Below are 20711 nucleotides of genomic sequence, written 5' to 3' on the forward strand. Positions count from 1 at the left end.
GAGACACACGTTCCAGAGCTGTACACTAATATTGCTTGGTGAAGAGTCTGAGGTGACCATTTTGTTTTTAGTATCAGAGCAGTAGAAGCTCTTGGCTAAGTGTCACCTGACTCTCAGTTCTCATCAGAAGACTATTTGTGTTAAATTTTCTTGTAATTTGATCTGTGAAAACCTCATCTTCTCTAATTCTTCTCGAATCAACTAGGAGTTCCCCTGCCTATCATTTCTTTGTAATATTTTTTATTCTTTAGCCCACATTATCATCTTTCTCCTGTTCTAATCAATTACACTGAAAAACACCAAGCAAAGTATAAGAGAGAGGAATACTTAAAAAAAAAAAAAAAAGGCCTTTGTGTTCATCCTTTTTGAAATGAAATTACCCTTTGGATTATTAACTGATTTGGAAGCATCATATTTCTTAGCATAGTAGTTTGATCTGTTCTTGAAAATCTGCTTATTTAACTAGTAAAATAAATAGTGATAGGTAATTCAGTTGTATGCTCATTATGACCAAGCTGGTATTTTAAAACTTAATGTTCTACATCAAATAATTTTCTCTGTGCATATTTATAAGCGAAGTAGCTCATGTGTGCTAATCTGATTTTCTTCCTGTGTTATTGGATCATACAAATAAAAATAGCTTTTTGTTCTCTATTTAAAGTCATTTGGAGAGAGAGAAAGAGAGTGTTTGTGTGTTTGGGTTTATTTCTTGTTTGTTGTTTGAGATAGGGTCTTGCTAAGTTGCCAAAGCCAGACTTGAACTTGTGATATCCTTCCTCAGCCTCCCATGTAGCTTGGATTGCAGGCATGGACCGCTGTGCCCAACTTTGAATATGTTTTAAGTAGTTTCTTTAGGTGTCTGAAAATGTTATTTGGAAGGATTTTTTTGTAGAATTTTTTGCATGATTGCAAGCGGTTAGGTGTTTGTAAGTTTGCTCTTTTTTGTTTTCTCCCCCCCCCCTTTTTTAAAATGTATCTAACTGCTGTCTCTAAATCCTGAAGCAGTTAGATGCTCCTAAACTAAATTGTTCATCCTGATTACTTTCTTTTTTTAAGAGTCTTGAGAGCTTTATTTTATAGCCTTTTTAATAATCATTTTGGTTGAGACCAGTAGAATTAGACACACTAATATTTGTATCTGGTTCATTTGTTCCTGAAGTTAACTAATTCATGTCTCTGTTCCTTTTCCTGTAAAAAGAGGATAACAGTGGTGCTTACTTTATAGATCTGTGGTGAGAAATAAATGAGATAAAAGGTAACACAAAACAAATACTTAAATATTAGCTTTTATTATTATAGATTGGGGGGGGGTTAGTAAACATTTTCCGTAAAAGGCCAGATGGTATGTCTTTTAGGCTTTAAAGGCCAGTTTGTCACAGCTACTCAACTCTGCCTTTACAATGTGCATGTAACCATAGACACTATGTTAATGACGAGCCAGGCCATGTTCCAATAAATCTCTTCATGAAAACAGTTTGCCATATTAGGCTTGTAGTCTATAGTTTGATGACCCCTGTTCAAGACTAATAAAAACTAAAAAATTTTAAAAATGTATGGAAAATATTAAGAGTTCAGTGTAGTTCTTCTGCAAAATGAATTATCAAGAGAATTTAGGTAGATTAAAAACTTCAGTTTACAACCTTAGACATTTAAAATTTCAGTGTCTTAAGACATCTTTTGCTCAATTAACATATTTTATAATGAAAATCTCAACCAGGAACCATTTTTAAAAAAACAGTATTTATTGACCTTCACAATTTTTGTTATTAACCCTTTGTGTCTACAAATATGAAAACATTGGGACCAACTTAAATGCCCTTCTATAGTATATAGGTTGATTAGTTTTTGGTACATTCACAAAATAGAGTACATACAATATAAAAAGAGAGTAAAGAAGCTCCTTATGTATTGATATGGAATGATTTCCAGAATATGTAGTTAAGAGCAAAAAGCAAGTTGCAAAAAGAATACACAAGTATGTTGCTTTTTCTATAAGAAATAAACAGTGTCAACAACAAAACAACCAAGCATTTCTAGATCCCTAAAAACCCATTAGTGGAGAATATCCCAACATGTACTCTTCCCTTAACTACCTTAAAGACAGTATATAAAAAATAATCTAGGACTGGGGACGGGGGTAGTAGTATTGTACTTGCCTAGGATGTACGAAGTCTTGAGCTCAATTCTCTGGTATTGCAGAAAAGAAAAAAGGTCTAACCTTTAAGGCAAAACAAAACAAAACAAAACAAAAATAAGTTTTGGAGGCCTGGAATTTGGGCAGGGCTCGTATTGATGATTGTTTTGCTCCATATATTACCAGATGGGGCCCTTAAGTTTTTTCCGTCTAGTAGATGGGCTACTCTGGGCCATCTGAGATGGATCATTCACGTATCTGATACCTTGCCAGGTAGAAGGCTGAGCTCGTCTGAAACTGTCTTACATGTGGCATCTCCAACATGCTAACCATTTTTTAATTTTTATTTTGCAATACTGGGGATTGAACCTAGTGGTGCTCTACCACTTGAGCTACATTCCCATCCCTTTTTACTTTATTTTGAGACAGGGTCTCACTAAGTTGCCCTGCTGGCCTCAAACTTATGATTCTCATACTTCAGCCTCCTAAGTAGCTGGAATTACAGGCTGTGCCACCATGCCTGGCTGCTAATAGTTTTTTTTTTTTTTTAAATGAAATGACTGTGCTGCACATGATGGTGCATGCCTATAGTCCCAGTGACTTGGGAGGATGAGGCAGGAGGATCACAAGTTCTAGGCCAATTCCAACAATTTAGCAAGACACTGTCTTAAAATTAAAAGTGAAAGAGGCTAGGGATGTAGCTTTAGTGGTAGAGTGCCCCTGGACTCAATCCCTGGTAACATAATAAACAACAGACAAAGAAAACACTAATCCCCGCAACTCAGGAGGCTGAGGCCCAAAGGATCACAAATTCAAGACCAGTCTCAGCAACTTAGTGAAACACTTCTAAAAATAAAAAGGGCTGGTGATGTGACTCCGTGGTAAACTACCCCTGGGTTCAATTCTCAGCAAACACCCCCCACCCCCGCACCCCTGCCCTGCACACCAAATAAAAGACTCGACGTTGTCATTTTGAATCTCATTTCTTCTCTTCTTGGGTACATGGGCTATGGCTTGTACTCCCCAGAATTATGTTGAGTGTGTTTTTTGTTTTTTAATTTTTTGCTGCATAAGCAGATTCTCAGCGGTGGGGGGGGGGGGTCTGGAACAAAGCACTTACTGCACAGATGACATCTTACTCTATGGGGCACTTAACTTGCTATGTATAAGCTGCCTTGCTAGTCACAACTAAGTGCTCTATAAGAAACTTAAAATATGCCTTAAAAAAGAAGGAGGGGCTGGGGTTGTGGCTCAGTGGTAGAGCGCTTGCCTAGCATGCGTGAACCCAGGCCCTGGGTTCAATTCTCAGCACCATATATAAATAAGTAAAATAAAGGTCCATCAACAGCTAAAAGATATTAAAAATAAATAAAGAAAGAAAGATGGAAATTTGGGCTGGGGTTATAGCTCAATGGTAGTGTACTTGCTGGCATGTGTGAGGGCATTGGGTTGGATCCTCAGCACCACATACATACATACATGCATACAAAGGTATTGTGTCCATCTACAAGTAAAACAAAAACTTTTTTTTTTTTTTAAGAAATTCTGCAGTATGTGACAACATGGATGAGTCTGCAGGAAGTTATACTAAGTGAAATAAAATAGTTATGTGAGGACAAATATGTACGATTCCACTTATATCAGATATCTTAAATAATCAAAACTCATAGAAAGAAAGTATAGTGATAGTTGCCAAGGGCCATGGGAAGAGAGAATGAGGGCTTGCTATACAGCAGGTGTAAAGTTTCATTTATGCAAGATGAATAAGATGTTATGTAGTATTGTGCCTATAGTTACCAATACTATGTTGTCCACTTAAATTTTTGTTAAAAGGGCAGCTCCCATGTTAAATGTTCTTACTACATTTTTTTTTTTTTTTTTTTGAGAGAGAGAAATTTTTAGTGTTTATTTTTTAGTTTTCCGGCAGACACAACATCTTTGTTTGTATGTGGTGCTGAGGATCGAACCCGGGCCGCACGCATGCCAGGCGAGCGCGCTACCGCTTGAGCCACATCCCCAGCCCTACGTTTTTTTTTTTTTTTTTTAAAGAAATGACTTAGCAATTAACCATTTTGAGGGGGGAAAGTAACATCAGAACCTAATGAGTTTTTTTTCTGCATCTGTCCCCCTTCCATGGGTTCTTGGTAAGATAGTAAATGGCAGAGTATGGGGACAGATCAGGCACTAGAAAGGGACAGGTTCAGTGGTGACTGCTGTTGAAAAAGGGGCTGGTAGACTTGAATTGAAGCTTTGTATGACAGGCCCTCCCCCTTTTTTGCTTGAATTGTGTTTATCTGAAGCGACTCATGATGTGGCAGCTGAAGTTCCTCCAACTCTTCTTTCTATCACTGGGCAAATTAGGGGATCATATAAACATTCCCTCAATTCCCTATCACCATCACACCTTGGAGTTTCTGGGAGGGCCTTTTCATTCCATACTATATAATTCTGCTATTTCTCTATCAGCCTCTTGATGGTTATAGTTCTAAGTTGATAATTTTGGGTCCTTTGTCTTTGCATCATATTTAGGTATATAAAGCTCTCCAACCTTAACTGTAGATGGGGTAATAGTACCTACCTCAGTGTTGTGAGAATGCTTCAAGTGCTAAGAAAATGTTAGGTGTTATTGTTATTGGATAAATGTCTTTCAAACTTCCTTTTTCAGAAACTGATTCAGCAGGACAGAAGGAACATAGAAACCAGACTCCTGCTCCAGCTGCAACTCAAACTTCCGCTCCCTCTAAGTACCACCGATCTAGGTCTGGAGGAGCCAGGGATGAGCGATACCGATCAGGTAAGAAGGAACTACAGAAATTATCAACTCAGTAGTTTTTACTGATCATAGTGTGAACTGTGTATTCTGAGAGCTTCTAATATTTGTTCTATTTTTTCCCTTTAGGCATTAATAGGTCTATATCAATTCATTCATCAAGCACTTATTTGTGTCAGGTGTAGTAGATACTCAATATTTGGTGATGATAAAGCAACATTTAAGACCATTTCTGCCCTTAAGGAATTAAAGAAGAGCCAGAGCCAGGCATAGTGGTGCATCACTGTAATCCCAGATGTTCAGGTGGCTGAGGCAAGAAAATCACAAGTTTGAGGCCAGCCTGGGCAACTTAGTGAATAAGCTGGGGATATATAGCTCAGTGATATATCCACTGAACCCACTGGTAACCTGGGTTCAATCCCCAGTACTGGGGGAGGTAGGGTGGGGTAGAGAAGAAGGGAAAGTGAAGTTAGGTCATGTGGGTTGGTACTATGAGAGGTTAGATGCATATATACATAAAATTTTATACCACAAACAAACAAACAATACAAGAGTTAGCTAAGGAAATAGCACCAGATAGTAGACCCAAAAATAACTCTTCATGGCCAGAACTTAAGAATGTAAGGATTAGAAAGAAGTGGGAGGTGAGGCCAAGAAACATTACAAGAAACCAAATCTTCAATGCCATTTAGGTTTTGTAGCAGATAAGTAACCTAATCAGGTTTTTATTGTTCTTGTTGCTCAAATCCAGTTGCAAACTGCATGCTCTACCACTGCTGTGTGCCAGTGTTAAGTAGATATTTTAAAGAAAGGAAGGAGTAAAAGTACTTATTAAGTACTTATTAACAGTGGATTAGAGGAACGAAATACTGGAAGTAGCAAAGCGTGTTAGGAGCTCCTGTTTGTTGCCAAGTACCCAAGTCTGAGTTCCTAAGTTCTCAGTGTTGCCTCTTCAGTCTGGGCCCAGGTCCAGAAGCAGCATGTTCTAACCAGTTTAGAAGGGTTTTAGCCTTTACAACTATTATCTCTGGCCTTCTGAGATATTTTGTGTTTTCCCCCTTGGTTTTTCTTTTTTCTTTGTTACAGCACATAATAAGAGGATTAGTAAGGAACTGAAAAGATTATATTGTGTGTCCAAGATGATCATATGATAGAAAAAGGTATTTAGTACTATAGAGTTTTGATTGTTACCTACAAAAATCCATCTGTGGTCTCTGACCTCTTTCTCTTTTGTACCAGTTCTTTCAGATTATGAGAAAGTGAGTTTATGAATCAGATACTAGTCAGCAGGCTGTGGAAACAAGGTTGTGTAAGGGTACTAATGAGAATTTAACAGTCAGGTTTGGGAGTTTTTTCACTAGGACATTTTTTTTGCACATGTAGGGAGGTACTAGCAAGAAATAGGCCAGAAAGTGTGGTGGTGGTGGTGGTGATGGTGGGGCTGTGATGAAGGAATGAAAAAGACGAACTGTTGAAAAAGGCTGAAGATACTGAAAGTTATGAGAGTGTTGTAATACTCTCAGTGAATGAGAACATGAAAGGGGCATGCAAGCATTGAAATATTTGGTGGGGAAAAAAAAATCACACTTTTTCAATCCAGGAATTTCAACTAAACAGCAATGAAAGCTCAGCACATTGGAGAAATTGATAGTCTGGGAGAATTCTGGCCTCTCTGAAACCAACAGCGGCTGCAGAGTTGAAACAAATAAGTTGCAGAGGTTGATGGTAGCTGAACTTTCACTTCTCTACTATTCTGGTCATGGGAAGGGTTACATTTACGAATCACATGCAAACATAGGTTAAGAACATAGGATATGTTTAGTGAAACTTGCAAGATTTCAGAAAAAAGTGATGGGTAAACAGGAAGTGTTTAATGATAATAATGCCCCAGAGTGCAACTGGAAAATGTTCTTTTAGTTAGTGGATGCTTGTTAACATCTATACCATATCAAAGGATCAAAATAAAATCTGCATACATTGAGCATTTCATGTTTCAGGCAGTATTGTAGGCTTATATATTTATTCAGTGTTTAGGCCATCTGATTTGTTTCTGTCTCCTTTCTTTTCCCCCTGGCACCAGGGATGTAGCTCAGGGCTCCACCCTTGCTAGGGCAAGTGCTCAACCAGTGACCTATATTCCCATCCCTTTTTATTGTATTTTGAGATAGGGTCTCATCTGATTTTGTTCTTTGTGCTTAGCCAAAAGAGACCTTATATTTCAATATGTTACCTATTCAGTATCTCTTTTTTCTGCACAGCAAGGCACCCATGTATGGCATAGTCTCAAGCATAGAAAACACAATTAATGCTTAAGATGGAAACTGATCTTGGTTTAAACCATTCTGAATATTTTGATGTTAATCTCTTGAAAAATTAGCTATTCCAATGAAAACAACAAAAGGAAAACAAAAAAGGACTTTGAGGATATATTTGTATCGTTCAGCTGAAACGTTTGTATTGAAAAATAATACCCAGCTTTCACTTGCTTCTAGCAGAGAAGTCTAAAGTCATCTTTGTCTGGGGACTGAACTTCGGAAGTGATTTCTTTATCAAATATGGATTGTATGCTGGTGAATGAATCTAAGAGGCTGCCAGTTCTTATCTGTACGAGTCTTTGCTAATAGAATGTGAATATCTCCTTTTGACACTAACATTTGGGCATAGGTTTATCATGTCAGAAAATAGTTGTGGTTTGATTTGTTTTATGATCTGATGCTGTAAATCCTTATGGTGTGGAAGAACATGCTCTGTAATTATTATCAGAATATCACAGGCCTAAAGCTTTATCAGTGAATAATTTCCTAGCTTTTTAAAGTTTGCTATCATATGTTTCATATCATATGTAAAAATACTTTGGGAAATGTACTGTTTTTAATTAGATCAGATCAAATGTGAGCATTTGATTTGCTATTTTCTGTTATTGAAAAAGTGCTTTTTCGGAGGACTTGGTGATGTGTACATGTAATCCCAGTGGTTCCGGAGGCTTAAGTAGGAGGATCTCAAGTTTCAAAGCCAGCCTCAGCAACTGAGCAAGGACTTGAGTAACTCAGTGTGACCTTGTCTCAAAATAAAAAATAAAAAGGGCTGGGGATATTGCCCAGTCGTTAAGTGCCTTTGGGTTCAATCCCTGGTACCTTCCCTCCCACACACAAGAGAAATAGCTCACAAGTGTGGCAATATTTTTAAAACTTTAGATATTTATACTCTTTAACCTGGAAATTTTACATTTAGGAATTTGTTTTATACAGATACCAACATATGTACACAAGGATGTTTGTTGTAGTATTGTTTAAAATAATATAGTGGTTAAACAAATTATACATATGTGTACACAGTGGGATTTCTAGGAAAGCTGATTTTTCTTCTTGGTTTTTTGTTTTGTTTTTTTGTTGGTAATGGAGATCAGATCCAGGGTCTCATGCATGGTAGGCTAGCACTATACCCCTGAGCTGCATCCCTAGCTATAGGATATTTGTTTTAGAAGAAAAACTGAGGTAAACCTGTTTGTACAGATATGAAAAGATACTCAGAATACAATTTTTTAAGTAAAAAAGGCAAGACAATATGCAGTATGTGGTCTGATTTTTGTAAAAACTAATAATGTTATTGTATACATTTGTATTCAAATACAACAAAACCTGGAAAAATATATACCAAACTATTGAGATGAGATATTTTTGGGAGGTGCTGGATCTAGGAACATTTTTCACTTTGGCATATGTTGGTAGATCTTTTTGCATCATATACAATTTTATTGTGGTAAATACATAAAATTTATATATGTTAATCATAAACAAAAATAATAAGCATAGGCTTTTAATGTGATAGTCGTGGATTAATGATTTAAAGTTTTAAATATGATGATGATGATGATGATGATGATGATGATGATGGTGGTGGTGGTGGTAGTGGTGGTGGTAGTGGTGGTGGTGGTGGTGTAGTACTGGGGATTGAACTCAGGGGCACTCTACTACTGAGCTACATTCTCATCCAATTTTTATTTTTTTAATTTTCAGACAGGGTCTTGCTAAGTTGCCTAAGCTGGACTTGAACCTCTGATCTTCCTGCCTCAGCCTCGAAGTTGCTGGGATTAGAGGTGTGCACCACTGCTGCCAGCTTAAATCAATTTTTGTATTAAATAATTTTTACTTCAGGTTTAGATTCCTTTGACTTAATGTTGGGAACTAAATGCAAGGATAACTTTATAAACCTAGTTGTGGACTTTTATCTTTGTCCAAATCTGATCCCTAATCTAGTGTGACATTTGCTAAAGTGGCTGGTACTAGTGCTACAGGATCCTTTTCTTCCTATATTAATATACTCCTTATATGACAGAAGGTAAATGAATTTGGTGCATTTTTTGTAGACCTCCCATGATTTGAACACAGTTTTAGATGCTGGAAAAACACAGATTAAAAATCTAAGAGTCCTTTTTTCAGTGCATATTCTACACAATACAGGGTTTAGAAGCAGCATCAAAGAGGGAGGTAGAGGAAGGCACACAATGTTAAACATCTGTAAGTGGTATTATCTGAGCCATTCTGAAGGATGAATAGCTGTTTGCTATGTAGATATTTTAAGCAAAAGAAACATAATGTGTGAAGGCATACAATGTAAAATATATATTGTACTTTATAAATAAAATTTCACTCCTCTTCCTGACTCAGCATAGAGTTAAATTTATTTATGGAGCTAGAAAACTGACTTTTGGAATTCATTTGGAAAAAATGTAAGAATAGCTAGGAAAACACTTGAGAAAAGCTCTGGGAGACTCATAACTGCAAGGTATTGAAATATACTACAAAGGCTCTGTAATTCAAACAGTGTGGTATGCCATACAAATTGGCAGGCAGAACATTCGATAGAGCAAGAAGTTCAGAAATTGACCAAATTGACCAAAATACACCTGAGAACTCAGTATATGACATAGATAGAATTGTAAATCACTAGGGCAAAAATACTCTTTTTAACAAATGATGCTAAGACATCTAGAAAAAGATAAGTAGATCCATATCTTACACTGTATACATGCATGAATGTCAAATGGATCAGAGATCTACTTGTAAGAAAGAAAACATCAAGTGAATTTTTCTATAATGCAGTTTTATAAAAAGGATTTTAGCTGAGACTCAAAATTCAGTTGTAAAAAATACAATATAAATTTATCCTCTTGACTGTGTATGTATGTAAATATAAGAGAGAAAGAAAAAGAAGTAAGTAAGTAGATAGGTAAGAGATTTTGCTCTGTTGCCCAGGTTGGTCTTGAAGTTGTGGACTCAGCCCCCACCCGACCTAAGCGGAGAATACTAGTCTGCGTCACTACACCCAGTTCCTCTTAACAACCCTCCCTCTTTGGAGCTGTGGATCAAGTCCACTGCCTTGCACATACTAGGCAATTACTCTTCCACTGAGCTACATCCCCAGCCTCTTGACACTTTTTAAGTGTACAGTATAGGATTGTTAACTGTAAACACAATGCTATACAACAGACCTTTAGAAGTTTTTCATCTTGCATGATTCAAACTTTACTACTGTTAAATAGCAACTCTCCTTTTTTCCCCCACACCTCAGACTTCAACAACCATCTTTCTACTTTATGTTCCTATGAGTTTTATTAGTTTAGATATGTCACAGAAGAGACTCATGCACTATTTGTCTTTTTATGGCTTAGTTCACTTAGCATAACATTCTCAAGGTTCAGCCATATTGTAGCATATGAGAGAATTTCCTTTGTAAAAATGAATAATATTCATTTGTACTTATGTCACATTTTCTTTAACAGTTCAACTGTGATGGATATTTAGGTTTCTTCTACATCTTGGTTATTATGAATAATTCTTCAGTAAACATGGGGATGCAACTACCTTATCAAAACCCCATTTTCAGTTCTTTGGACATATACCTGGAAATGGGAGTGCTGGGTCTTGTGGTAGATCTATTTTTAATTTCTTGAGGAATTCCAGTACTGTTTTCCATAAAGGATGCACTGTTTTACAGCCCCGTCAGCAGTATATACAAAGTCCAGTTTCACTACATCCTCATTAACATTTGTCATTTCTCTTGTCTATTATTATTTTTTAAATAATGGGCAGCCCAATAGGTGTGAGGTGATATAGTTCCTGTGGATTTGATTTGTATTTCCCTGATAGTGATGCTGAGTATCTTTTCATGATTATTGGCCATTTGTATATCATCTTTGGAAAAAATGGCTCTTCAAGTCTATTATACATCTTTCTGATGCTGTGACAAAATATCTAAGAAAAATCAACTTATAAGGAGCAAAGATTTATTTTGCTTTCAGAGGCTTTAGTGAGTGATTGCTTGGCTCTTGCCTTTGAGCCTGCGGTGAGGTAATACATCATGGCAGGGAGCATATGGCAGAGGAAGCTGGTCACCTTGTGGCAAGGAAGCAGACAGGGAGGGGAAGGAGCTGGGGTCAAACAGCCCCTTCAAGGGCACTCCCCCAATAGGCTAACTCTTTAATTAGGACCCATCTCCTAAATGTTCCCCTACCACCCAACAGCACCATTACCTGGGGAATAGGCCTTTAACACACGAACTTTTGGGGAACATATAGGATATAAAACACAACAAAGTCCTTTGCCCATTTAAAAAATTGGATTATTGAGGTTTCATTTTTGTGAAGTTATAGAAATTCTTTATGTATCCTAAGTATTAATTTTTTATCTGATACATGATTTGAGAGTATTTTCTTTCATCATGTGGGTTGCCTTTTTACTTTCGTGACTATTTCCTTTGCCTTGCAGAAATTTTTAGTTTGACAAAGTTTTTTCTATTTTTTGCTTTTGGTTCCTGGACCTTTGGTTCCAAATCCAAGAAATCATTGCCCATTCCAACATAATCTTTCCATCTATGTTTTTATCTAATTTAGTTTCAGGTCTTACTTGTAGATCTTTAATCCATCCTGAGCTACTTTTTGTATATGGTGTAAGATAAGGGTTCATTTTCATTCATTTGAGTGTGAATATGTAGTTTTTATGTCACCATTTAGTAAAGAGACTGTCTTCTCCCCATTATGTAGTCTTTACATCCTTGTTGAAGATTATTTGACCGTATATTCCATGGTTTATTTTTGGACTCTGTTCCATTGGTCTGTATATGTCAGTCTTTATGCCAGTATTATTACTGTTTTGATTACTGTAGCTTTACGTCTGTGGTCATACCTCCCTGAATGTGCCTTATCTCATATGATTATTGTAGCTTTGAAATTAGGATGTGTAAGGCCCCCCTAGTTTTGTTCCTCTTTCTCGAGATTATTTTTGCTATATGAGGTCCACTGAGATTTCATAAAAATTTTAGGATTTTTGTTAATTCTGCAAAAAATTCAAATAGGATTTTGAAAAGGAGTGCATTAAATCTGTAGTTTGGTTTGGGTGTGGGCATTTTAACCCATTAAGTTCCAAAGGGTTATGTATATTTTGAAAATAAGTTGTTGGTTTCACATGGCATGGACTGTTTTGACATTGTCATCATTCTGGCCTTTTGAAAGTAATATGGCTTCTCATATCAAATCTGGTATCATTTTGGACAGTAATAGATCTGGGAGTGTATACTTTCTTTGTTCTCCTGATGATTTCTGTGGCATTGTTTTATGTGTGTCAAACAGATGTCTCTTGACAAAAAAAATGAATTTTTTTGTCTTTGTCACAAATTTGTGAATAATCCATGCATTTATTTTTTTTAAAAGTTTTTATTTGTTCTCTTTACATATATATGACAGTAGAGTGTATTTGACATATTATACATACATGGAGTATAACTTCCTGTTCTTGTGGTTGTACATGATGTAGAGTTATGTTGGTAGTGCATTTATACCCACACACAGGAAAGTTATGTCTGATTCATTCAGAGTTTTTCTAATCCATGCATTTGTGAGACACATTTCAATTATTCAAGTGAACAAAGGTCAATTTTTTTTACCTCTGCTAAACCAGCCAATTATGTTTTTCCCATATTGTCATTGAAATTGTTATAGGTATCCACTACCTTTGTTTGAGGCACATTGGCTCTACTCTTTCTTTTTTTCCATCATTGAATAACCCTCTTTCTTATTTTTTTAATCAGTCTTTTCAGTTTCAGAGGATACTTGTTTAGTCTGTTTTCCTTCATGGTGCCTGGTTGTTTGAGTTTCTGTTTCAAAATAAAATAAATGAAAAGGGCTGGGAATGTAACTCAGTGGTAGAGCACCCCTGGATTCAATCTGCAGTATGAGGGATTGGGGGAGGGGGCAGAAATCCACCAGAATGTGATTGTAGATTCCTAACTTCAAGCAGTTGTAAAACTAACTTGCTCTCGGGACCTTTGCTCTATCACTGAGCCACACCCCCAACCCTGAGATACCAATTTTGAAATAAATGACAGTGTGTTTAGTCAACAGGTAAAATAAAATATTGAGAATATTGTGAACCAGGTTTCTTACTATTACAAATGGAAAGGGGGAAATTAGAATGGATTTTGTGTTGTTGAATTGGAATTAGAATAATAGTTTGAACTCACTATTTTCAGTATTGATATGGATAAAATAGATTTTTGTATAAATACATGTTTATATTCCCTTATATTCGGAAAAGGCTTAGAATAAAAATGACCCAAGAATACTGAGTACCCCTATTTTCAAGCTCTCGGTTTCTAAATACCATTTATTCTTCACTAAAAGAAGCTAGTACTCTTAGGAAAAATGTATTCAATTCCAGGGCTGGAAAGTACTAAATGAACCTGGAATAAATGAATGAAAAAAAATTGTCTATCAATTGATCAATTGATTGTTTGAGCAATCACAGTACTAGAAATCAAACCCAGGGCTTTATGCATATTAAGCAAGTGCTCTACCACTGAGCTACATCTCCAATCCTTTAATTTAAATTTCCTGTTTTGAGTTTTATGTTTTCTCATTAAGTTGCCCAGGCTGGCCTTGGATTTTTGATCAGCCACCAGATAGCTGGGATTATAGTTGTGTACCATTGTGCCCCATTGACTTGATTGTTTTTTCTTGCAGTACTGGAAATTGAACCCAGGCCTTTGCACAAGATAGGCGAGTGCTCTGCTGCTGAGTTATATACCTATCCCTTTTTAAAAATTTTTATTTTGAGACTGGCTCACTAAATTACTGGATGTAACTAGCAGTTACCATCTTAACCAAGTACTTAAACTATCATCAGTAATGGAGCAGATGCTACCTGACATCGTGTTTTGAAAAAGAAACATTTCTTCTATGATATCCCTGCCAAAATGCATAACCTGAATCTAATTATGAGGAAATATCAAAGAAATTCAAATTAAGGTATATTTGACAGTCAGTTTGTCCCAAAATTTCAAGGTTATAAAAGACAGAAAACTGAGACTATTCTAGATTATAGGAGAAAAAAAGACATAGGACAAATAAATATAATGTGTGATCCTGTATTAGATCCTCAATCAGGAGAAAAGGAACAGTAGGACATTATTGGGACAGTTGGCTAAATTGGAATATGGATTGTGAGTTAGATAATAGTGTGTATCAATGATGGATTTCTAGATTTGAATAAATGCACTGTGATTGTATTAGAAAATTGTTTGTTCTAAGGAAATACATATTGAAGTATTTCTAGAATAAGAAGTGCTTATATTTGATCTCATCAATTCATGTTGTTAGTCCTAAAGAAATTATTAGACTGTGTATTGAGGCAAAAATACTGAATCATTCTTGCTATGAATAGTAGCAAAAAATAGAAATAACATAATATTTAATATTAAGGGGAAGCTTGAACAATGGCACATTTCTACAGTGAAATATTGTGGAGCCCTTTAAAATTATGTTGTACCTCTATATAGTATGACGTTTCTAGTTTTAGTAGATTTTCTTTGTTGCAAGAAACAGATGCTAACTCAGGCTACCTAAAATAGCTGGGGGTAGGCCACAGAAGCAAATAGAACACATGAGAAATCCTTAGAAAGGGTGAGAGAACTTTGGAGAATCTCACCTTGAAATTCAAGGCCTTTCTTCTTTTTAGTGCACTGTCATCAGTGTGACTCAGCCCTAGGATTTCAGTTCCTGATTCAGTTTAAATTCCCTAAAGAAGGATCTGGTTGGATCATCTTTTCTGAGGGCACAATTACGTTTCAGAGAGAGGCTTCAAAGGAAGGATGGATAGCATGTAGACTGAGGCCATTCCTAAACAAGAAATTGTTGTGAACTGGGAAAGCCACTTTGGTTGTTATCTTACTTCAGTTGGTTATTCAACCTCTCAGCATTTTATAAGAAATTTTTTTTTTAAAGCAGAACCCAAAATATTGTATACAGTGTGATCCTGTTTTATAGGAATGCAGGGTGAATTTACAGTGGGAATGGAAAATCAAGAGTTTTGTTTGGATATGTTTGAGATTCCTGTTAGGAGGAAGAGCAAGTAGAGTTGAATTCTTTTGTAGCCAAAGTGGCAAACAAGTAACATCTGTCCTTATATTTTTCTAGATCAAAATCATCCCTTGTGTTCCTGTGGCATAGAACTGAGGGGTCTCAACCAAGTTTTCTTTCAGACAGTTAAGCAAACCCTAAGCTTCTTATTTTTGAAAAATAATGAGTCTCCTCTAGGCACCTGCACAGCACTCATTTCACTTAGAGGTGGGATTTGCTCCTGGCATAGATGCATGTTAGACTGTACCCCTCCCCCCATCTCAGTCAACTTCTTGTCTGGTATGTCAGTCACATAATCATTCTGGATTCATTTTTCTCCTTTGTTAAATTGTCCTCGACTTCTTTTGTTCCTATTTTTGGTTTTTCTTTTTAATTGGTGTAAATTAAAAGATTAATAAAAATCACCTACACATCCCCTTTACGTTTTTTAATAATTAAGGCAGCAATAAATAGTTCAGTTTACATCAGTAAACATGTTACAAGCCAGAATAAATGCAAATAAATGCAACTGTTTGACTTTTCAGATATCCACACAGAAGCAGTTCAAGCTGCACTGGCAAAACATAAGGAACAAAAAATGGCTTTGCCCATGCCCACCAAAAGGCGGTCCACATTTGTCCAGTCTCCTGCAGATGCTTGTACGCCTCCTGGTAAGTTTATCAAAACCCTTTCTCTCTAACAGTTACTATCTTGATGTTCTTGAATTAAGTTCTGCCTTTTCTTTCTGGAAATAGAAGGTGGAACTCACTCTGCATCATCAAAATTATATAAGAGCATACTCTGAAGGCGGCAGGTTTTGATTATCACCTTATAAATAACATATGAAAAAAAGCCTTAAGAGTAAAGCTTTTTAAAAAACAAAAACTTTTATTCTGAATTTCCAGCATTTCCTTTTTAACCCCCAAATTCATGTAGTCATGAATAAACACAGGTCAGGGCCCTGCTGTGATTAAATAGTGTTTTTATGGACACCCAAAATATGTCTGATAATCATATATTTACTCCATCTCTGCAACAGTAATAGTAGTAGGTGTACTTGAAACAGGATTTTGTGTGTCATTAAAGACTATAGGAGCGTACTCGTGCAGATATGTAAAAATGTGGAAATGTGTTAGTGTATTGATATATCTATATACATTTTAGTTTGTTCAGAATCTACTTTTTCTATTGGGGTCCTGAGATCAGTAGGAATTAGATATCTTTATTCCATTCCCTCAGCAGACTTAGAGTCTTTACGCCCCCTCAGGTAAATTTAAGAGTTACAGCTTCCTATTTGAGAAACGACTGCAACAACCTTAAGTTATCTAGTCTTTGCAGAATCTTTGCCACAGTTTTTCTTTTTTTCCTCTCCTTTTTTTTTTTGAGGGCAGGGTACTGATGATTGAACCCAGGGGTGCTTAACCACTGAGCCACACCCCCAGCCCTTTTTATTTTTATTTTGAAATAGTCTCACTGAATTGCTTAGGGTCTTGCTAAATTGCTGAGGGTGACCTTGAACTTGGAATTTTCCTGCTTCAACCTCCCAAGCCGCTGGAAAGCATGCACCATTATGTCAAGTTTTGCAAAAGTTTTTAAAAACCTTTAAAATATATATATATTTTTAGATCAATCCCAGACAAGATCTTCACATAGGTGTCTGAGACTAAACATAGTAAATCTATTTCCGAGCCTCAATGCGGTGTCTGTCTCTGTAGTGTCATATTCTGCTAATGAAATCTTTGGAGAAAATTTTCCCCCATACTGTTTTGGCCTAGCATGTCTATGGGGAGATTCCTAGGAAAGTTGCATTATTGTGTTTGATTTTTATTCACAGTTGTCACGTTGTCGAACTATTCATACTGAGCCTATTCTCTCATCCAGACTCATTAATAGTTTTCTCCCAGATTTTGGCTAACTTTCAGAGCATTTGGGTGTGCTGTGAGCTCATGAACTGTGTGTGCTTTTTTCCTTCACATCTGTGGTGTCAATATGTCTGAAAGAGAAATAGCTCTGTGGCTTCAAGTGTTGCTCAAAATGTAACACAAGATACCTCTAGCAGACCGTCACAATAAGGCATTTTTGTCTGTAATGATGCATACTTCAGACCCACTCATTCAAAATCTTGGATGGGTTCCCTTCCACATTAGTATAGCACAAATTGGGTCCTCATGGACAAAGGGGGCTCTCAGTTTAGTAGCCATTTCTTGTTGGCAGATTCTACTGCAGAGTGGTAGAGGGTTCAGTTGCAGTAAATGGCAAAGGGTAGGGAGCAACAGGACATGTAGTTCTTCGAAATAATCCTCTCCAAAGCTGTATTAAAGCAATCCAGTTTCAGAGTAAATAGGCTGTTCTCATTGCTATGGGTTAAATGTGAGAGTGCAGCAAAGGATCTTGAGAATGCTCAGAAAGAGTGTAAACCTCTTTTTATCCCCTTTTATAAAAGTCACTGCCTGAGGGAAATTTACCAGTCTAGAAACAAATCACAGCTGTTTGGTGCTGAATGAATTAGTCCTTTGGAATTAGTAGTCCTTTGGAATTCACTGTAGGCTTCTGTATTTCTAACTACTAATGTTCTACTCTTTCTGCAGCCTTGGAGATGTACATAAAGTTATTGATTGCATTATGTATTTTTTTTAAAATTTCCTGATTACAAAGATGTGCTCCTCTCTTATAAGACATGTATTCAGCAGAGCAGAGTAATAAAAAGTTCCAAATCCATTTATCTTCTGTTCTGGGGATCTCTGAATAGTATTTGAGAAACCCCAATTTGTAATTAGGAACATCTGTATTGTTAAGTAGATCGGAATTCTCTCCCATCAAGAGGAAACATTGAGAACACCTGCATAGTGATTTCTCACTTAGACTCCCCAATAGATCTTGATGCTTTCATTCAACAATTATGCACATGCCTAGAACAAATACTTTGCTTTACTGAGGGAATGTGGGAAGAAATACATCATAAGGTTTCTTTTAGCACCCTCCATTTTAGCAGGTAGAATTTACTGTTCTCACATTAGAATTTGAATTCCATTTTCTCCAAGCTTTTCAGAACCACCAGGTAAGAAAGTTGGCAATCTCCCTATTTCTTGTTGCAGTTTAAGCATCACATAGCATCTGTTATAGGATAACCCAGGGATGTCAAATAGGTTTTATTTTCCATATCTACTGTGATAGCCCATGAAACACCCAAGTTTAGAAAAATTCTGAGCTGCATTCAAGAATGAGGAAGAGGAATAGAATTGTGACAGTATTGTTTAGAAGAACTGAGGGTGGATTGAAAGAAATAGGAGGATGGAGGAATTGAAATTATTGCTTGTTATTGGCTGTTTCTAAAAATGTCAGCTCTGACCAGCTATAAAATGACCTAAAAAAGATGTGCCACTTTTGGAGGGAAATATTCACCTGAGATTTCATAATATTTTCGTTATCTTTCTTTGTAAACTGTTATGTCACACACCACAGAGCACATTTCAGGTCAAGTCTTGTACTCTGCTCACGTTGTCCTGTGTGAACTTAGTTTCTGGGGCAACTCCTAGAACATACTAACTAGTTAGCCTCTTTGCCTTCCTGGGGAGGCACACAACACATAAGTGACTTGATGAAAATGTAGGGTTCTTTTGAAGGCATTTAAGGAATATGTCATAAATCTTGGCTTCATTTAAATAGATAGTTAGTCTGGAAAATTTGGTGAATAGTTGGCAAGGGAAATAATTTATCTTTGTTCACAAATTATTCTCAAGTAATAATATGTCAGCCTAAAATTTTCTTATTGATATGTACACTGATTTCTACCATCCATTGGAAGATTTAAGTTCTCTTAAGTCAGTAGCAATCTATGGTTCTTTCAGTGCCTGTGGTACAGAGTGCCACAGAGTGTTTTGGACTGCTTGAATTACTGCCATCTAGTTCCCTTTATATGCGGAAATCACTTACTAAAATCATGAGGCAATTACCTCAGCTTTTCCTTTGTAGGGGTTCTTTGTGTAACACTATTACTCACTCATAGAGAAAAAACAATGCAAAAAACTATAGCATTTATTTATATTTTTCCCCTCTGAGCTTTTTCTGCACTCTGCTGGACTTATCCTTTGCAGCATTCTAGGGGTACACAGGTGACCAGATAGATTACATAATGACCCTAAAACATATAGTAAGTTATTCAACTGGCTTGGGTAGAGAGGAGCTTCAATTTAGTCATCTGTCTCAAATAGGACCCTGTTTGGTCAGTGGCTTTAATAATTCTTAGGGCCAGAAGAGAAACTTAGCTCTATATTTCTATATATGAAAATGATGCCCTTGAACAGACTAGGATATTATTATACTTTGGACATATTTTAACTAGGTTTATGGATTTATAGTGCTTTACATCCTTCAGAGGACTTTCCATAGTCATTGATTGGCCCCATGTCAAATAGCAATTAAGTGTCAAACTTAAAGTCTTCTTGCTTACTACCCTTCTAAAGTATCATGTGTAGGAAATCCTTTTCATCTAATTAGTTGCTCATGTTTGCCTGATGCTAGAATGAGAATTATTCCAAACTAATTAAATAAACCATTGCCTTTTGAGAGGTTACTCCCAAACACATATCAGTCAGTTAAAAGGAATTTATTTAAAAGAGAATACCTGTTGAATTACCAGCTTGGGGAATTTTCCCCAAAATACTCTAATTTTATTCAAAACCACAAAGTAAACAGAATTGGTTGGTAAATTGGATCTTTATAAATAAACTAATTAATAGCTTTGTATCATTTTAATAGAATACTTTCATTATTACTTCAGGAACTAAGTTTCTATAAGCCAAAGTATAGTAAAAAACTTACTCTATCAGGTTGAATTTGTATATTTCAATAGCTGATTATAAAATTTAAAACTTGACAATAGAAGTAGTTTTATAATTATATAACATTACTGAATACCCTCTGGGTACCAAAGAGAGAAGAAAGAGAAAGTGAGAGAAAAAGAAGCATGTACAAGGACATATGAGTAAACTAAAAAAAAAAAAACTAACCTGCCAGCAAAAGAAAATGTCAAGAAAAATTGCCTTTTGACTGCCTTTGAGATAGCACAACCGGGAATCTTCCCTAGGACTTGTGGTCAGTGGTTACAAAGTTTGAATGTTACTACTTGATTGATAAGAACTAACATTAACAAGCGGTCTTAGGCTAAGACATCCCTGGGGTACAGATGGTCTCTAAAAGGACACATCCTCAGCCAGGGATATAGGATTCTCAGAGATAAAGATCCATTGAATGGGAACTAGTAAGACAATAGTGGAAGTAATCTACCATTGAAAGGGAAAGACTGAGGGTGTGGCTCAGTGTTATAGGCCCCAGTACCAAAAAACAAAAGCAAAACCAAACAAGAAAACCCCAGACTAATAAAAAGAAAAAAACAGAATGAAGATCCCCCCCCCCCC

General features: G+C 36.3%; 1 protein-coding gene across 5 annotated transcripts in view; it reads left to right on the top strand.

Annotated features, from left to right (window-relative positions):
• Dip2b (disco interacting protein 2 homolog B) overlaps positions 1-20711 on the top strand; it is a 232086-nt gene that overhangs the window by 126138 nt on the left and 85237 nt on the right. For all 5 annotated transcript variants that reach the window (XM_048802722.1, XM_048802724.1, XM_048802723.1 and 2 more), the window contains exons 3-4: positions 4800-4928; positions 15840-15965. In XM_048802722.1, coding sequence (XP_048658679.1) covers positions 4800-4928; positions 15840-15965 — 255 coding nt within the window. The remainder of the gene's footprint in view (positions 1-4799; positions 4929-15839; positions 15966-20711) is intronic.

Source organism: Marmota marmota, unplaced genomic scaffold (assembly GCF_001458135.2).
Source record: "Marmota marmota marmota unplaced genomic scaffold, marMar, whole genome shotgun sequence".
NCBI lineage: Eukaryota > Metazoa > Chordata > Mammalia > Rodentia > Sciuridae > Marmota > Marmota marmota.